This window comes from Colias croceus, chromosome 25 (assembly GCF_905220415.1).
Source record: "Colias croceus chromosome 25, ilColCroc2.1".
Classification (NCBI taxonomy): Eukaryota; Metazoa; Arthropoda; class Insecta; order Lepidoptera; family Pieridae; genus Colias; species Colias croceus.
Window position 1 is genome coordinate 2,026,937 of NC_059561.1, and position 5,100 is coordinate 2,032,036.

At 34.0% G+C, this 5,100-nt stretch overlaps 1 protein-coding gene across 1 annotated transcript; it reads left to right on the forward strand.

The window, feature by feature from the left end:
• The first annotated feature begins 2,753 nt into the window (after window positions 1-2,753).
• On the forward strand, window positions 2,754-4,594 carry LOC123703270 (serine protease inhibitor 77Ba-like). The gene has a single exon (XM_045651216.1). The coding sequence runs from the start codon at window positions 2,811-2,813 to the stop codon at window positions 3,999-4,001; it is 1,191 nt and encodes a 396-aa protein (XP_045507172.1). The 5' UTR covers window positions 2,754-2,810; the 3' UTR covers window positions 4,002-4,594.
• Window positions 4,595-5,100: the final 506 nt, after the last annotated feature.

The window sequence follows — 5,100 nt, forward strand, 5'->3', positions numbered from 1 at the left end:
CTAGTAATAATACTATACTAGTTAGTAGTTAAAAAAGGTTATTTTGCGTACCACGATGAAACCGGTACTTAGCTAGTAGCTACTATACTATTATGTATTCTGTGCCGGTAATGGTTTCTTACTTCAATTTTTTTTCGTACTGTAAAGTGTAAACACATTCAGTATCACAGATTTTTGCATTGTTATAAAATAACGTTAAATTTCATCTGTTTATTTAATAAAAGATGTGTCACAATCAGGAGTCACGCTGGGTCACGCTTTTTTTGGCAATCCATTTTTGTCGGGAAAAGGTTTATTTATAAAAAAGGAAAACATTAAGCAATATTTTATGTAACAATAATATAAATTAATTAGGTCAAAACTATAATTATTAGTTATTACATATTGCCGCGAACTTTAATCTCACTGATACTGGAATAACAACAAAAGGACAGATTTATTTTTAAATATAGGTAAATATAATAATTAATTATTGCAATTCGTAATATTACCCAAAATTTCATTCAAAGCTCTACCTTACAAAAAATTATATAAGTATATTATACTACTAGCTATTCCCCGCGATTTCACTCGCATTGCTCCGCTTCTGTTGGTCTTAGCGTGATAATAATATTGAGTATATAGCTTATAGCCTTCCTCGATAAATGGGCTACCTAACACCGAAAAATTTTTTATAATTGGACCAGTAGTTCCTGAGATTAACGCATTTAACCAAACTCTTCAGCTATACATTATTAGTAGAGAAAATTATAGAAAAAAACTTACACAAGAAAAATAATACCTGGACTTTTATCAAAGAGTAAACGACTTATCGAGGAAAAATTACAATGAAAATGGGAATTACCTATAAAGATTTGACTTTTGACTTTTGACCTACATTAATATTATAAATTGTACCCCTCTGACCTCTCTATCAGTTGAATTATAGTTCAAAATAAAGTGCATTATTACAATACGATATTCGCATATTTTCCTGTCAGGAAATTCCAAAGTAGAAAGTATTTTTAATACCAATATTTCCTAATTGTAATACCTACTATGTTTAAATACTATGGTATTATATTATCTGTGACCTGGGTAAATTTCACGTTTCGTTTGTAATTCTATTACTTCTATACGGGCTTTTTCAAGACCTTCAATATACCAGATACGTACCTTGTAAGTTGTATGCAACCTAATTTCATTTATAAATAAGTAAAAAAAAAATGTGTGCGTGTACTAGTGTACATACACACGTAAGAAGTGAAACTTCTTTATGACCTTATTTTTCAAAAAATAATTTACTTTATGCAACTTTACATAAATATGTACGTCAAATCACGCGTGGTAGGAATAAGAAAAAGATGGCGCGTAACGGAAAAATGTCACGCGTAACGAAAAAATGTTACACTAAATTTTTTTCCAACCCCGATAAAGAAGTTTCACTTCAATAATAGAATATGTTATTCTGCCTTTAAGTGCCTTTAACAATAAGGGTTTTAAGTAGGTAGCACACATAATATCTACAGGTAATAATACACTTAGTACTTATACGTTTTGAAAAAACCCATTACCAAAACATAATAAGGGAAACTAGGTAGGTAAATAGCCACATAGGTATTTATTCAACTGATCGATATTATTATTTTTTTTTTGAAGTGAAAATTCTTTATCGGGGTTGGACAAAAATTTAGTGTAACATATTTGCCTTACGCCGTAGGCGTGACATTTTTGCGTTACGCGCCAACTTTTTCTTATCCCTAAGTTTCACTTCTTACGTGTGTACTCTAGTTACTAGTACACGCACACATTTTTTTTATAACATTTATTTCAGGTAAGTAACAGACAATAAATTGTACAGACCCATAGAATAAATTCCTTATAGACTAGTATACATATAATCCATAGTTACTAATATTATAAATGCGAAAGTAACTCTGTCTGTCTGTCTGTCTGTTACTCAATCACGCCTAAACCACTGAACCAATTTGCATGAAATTTGGTATGAAGATATTTTGTTACCCGAGAAAGGACATAGGCTACTTTTTATTGCGAAATATGTACCACGGGCGAAGCCGGGGCGGACCGCTAGTATTTTATAACTAAAAAACTATATTATAACGTAAGTAGTAAGTCAGTTGACTTTCAAATTATTAAGGGGGGGTTAGGCGGTCACCGAAAAATTCAGCTATTCGCGCCTGAGGCAAGGGGTGAGGAACGTTTAGTATGGAATCAACGTGCTCGAAACTAAAATAATTATAATATTATGCATAGGTATGTATTTGTTACCAAAGCATCGTTCGTTGTATACGGTCGCTCATCATATAATACACTAGCTGTTCCCCGCGGTTTCACCCGCATTGCTCAGCTCCTGTTGGTCTTAGCGTGTTGATATATAGCCTATAAGCCTTCCTCGATAAATGGGCTATCTAACACTGAAAGAATTTTTCAAATCGGACCAGTAGTTCCCGAGATTAGCGCGTTCAAACAAACAAACTCTTCAGCTTTATAATATTAGTATAGATTTTTAATACTGCTATATTTTATGTATAAAAACCTGTTGTATTATCCTTAATTACATATAGCGCGATAAAAACATTAGCGTGCCACATTACGAAATAGACGGTAAGTTATTCATATAGAGTTCAAATCAGGTTGCTCTGCTCATTGTGGTCAAGTATACTCGTTTCACTCATATTGTTCCTATCAACGTGAGACAGATGCCCGGTCAATTGTTCTTATGTTCAGAACTTGTTTCACATTCATATGATAGTGCGAATTCGTTGAGAAGCCAGTCATTTCATTCACGTGGTGGTAGCTGCACGTACAATATGAAAATAATAGTGTTTATGTTATTTTGTATAGCGTATACTTACGCTGACGCGGACTTTAGTGGTAGAGCAAGAAATTTTAGCATAGAACTACTACATTATACACAATTGGAATCAGATGGACATGTAGTCATATCACCGTTTGGTATATGGAGTTTGATGACTGGTGTTGCCTTAGGGGCCACCGGGAATAGCAGAGCTCAACTCTCTCACGCATTCTTCCTGCCGAGAAGTCAAAAGACCATCATAAGTGGATACAAGAACTTAACATCGATAGTACTGGACCCCAAATCGTCAGATGTCTCGCTCACAAGCAGGAACTTCATGTTTCTAGACAAGGGTTTCACGATATATCCGGACTTCCAGAAAATTATCACCACAGATTTCAACGCTATGGTGATCAATCTGAACTTCACAGATTCAACGGACGCAGCTCGTGCTGCTAACACTATCATTAACGATTCTGGTGCCTCAGTATCCAACGTGCTAAGATCAGATGACTTCATGAATTCAAGAATGATTCTCACCAACGTGATCACTTTCAAAGGACTGTGGCAATCGCCATTCAACAAATCGGAAACAACTCTCGAACCTTTTTTCGATGAGAACAGAAACGAAATCGGCAAAGTGAATATGATGTACCAAAGAGGGCAACTACCTTTCTCCAGCTTACAGTCATTGAATTCGCTCGTTATGGAATTGCCATATGGAAAGGATGACAAATACTGCATGTTGATCATTCTACCTCATCTCAAAACAAAGGTAACGGAAGTGTATCAGAAATTCGAAACGATAACATTTAAGGACATTTTTGGCAGACTGCAATCGGACGTCGAGAGATTCGGTTTGGAAGACATCGATATCAAATTACCAAGGTTCAAGATAAGCACGAATGTTGTGCTGAATCGGCCGCTCAACAGCATGGGGGTGACTGATATATTTGAGCCTACGTTGGCGAGTTTTCAAAAGGTTTCCCGTGAGAATATTTACGTTTCCGCGATCGTGCATAAAGCAGATATAGAGGTCACGGAGTCTGGCACAGTTGCGTCAGCAGCCAGCAGTGCATTCTTTGCTGATCGCATATCAACACCAACGTTCAATGCGAACAGACCATTCATATACTTTGTTATGGAGAAACCAACAGCTACTGTAATCTTCAGTGGAATATACGCGAAACCATCAGTGTTTTGAAGGGACTAGCATTTATATCGTGACAGTATTTTATGTGAACTATGTACAAAACGGTATAGAGTATCCTACCATACCTAAGTCGATAACATGTATTTATTTATTCTGGGTTTTTACGTGTGTGTTAAAACTGGTATCGTGTGTGGTTAAACAAGCTTGGATCCTTATTATTGTCCATTTGAATTCCTTAAATTTTCCTCTTATTTTGTGTGCAAAGTGCGTTGTAACATCGTTGTGAATGCCCGGAAATAAACGTTTATGACATAATGGTAAACTGTTTTTGTTGGTAAATCAGTCGACTCTACAAATTAACAGTTACATGCCAAATTTTGATGATTTTGTTCAGATTTCAAAATGAGTACATCCTAATATTATAGAGACGCAAAGAAATATTATTGAGGTAGAATAATATATAATTTGTGACTTGTAAAGTGTAGGGGTTCATTGTACGAATAATTTTAAACCATATTATCAAGTTGAAAACATCCAAGATATGAAAAAAAAACTTGTTTAAAACAAGTGATAATATTTTAAGCAAATTATTGTTAATGAAATCGTGATAAAGAAATAAAATAAAATAATTTTTTATACATCTATATCATATTTTATTATGGATTTGAAAACAAAATCCAAATATCTTAATCTATTAGTGTAGTACCTAATAAGTAATGACTGAGTTCATTTATTAATTACATTTATAATTAATTACAGGCTATTTTACAAGTTATTAATTGACCTCCTTGTCATTCAAAAATACATATTAAAATCGTGACTTGGGTGAATGGGTACAAAATCCAAACCTAACTACAATCATAATATATTAACTCAATGACTACAATACATATTATAATATACTTTTTTTTTATTTTATGTTTATTAGTTTGTTTATTTGCTTGAAAGCGCTAATCTCAGGAATCACAGGTCCATTTTGAAAAAACATTTCACTATTAGATATTGTCCATTTATCGAGGAAGGCCAATAGGAGCGGAACAATGCGGATAAAACCGCGGGACATAGCTAGTCGATCTATAACACTAAAAATACTATACAAGTACAGAAATAGAAATCGACACAGAAACAGGCATATACCTACATTATATAG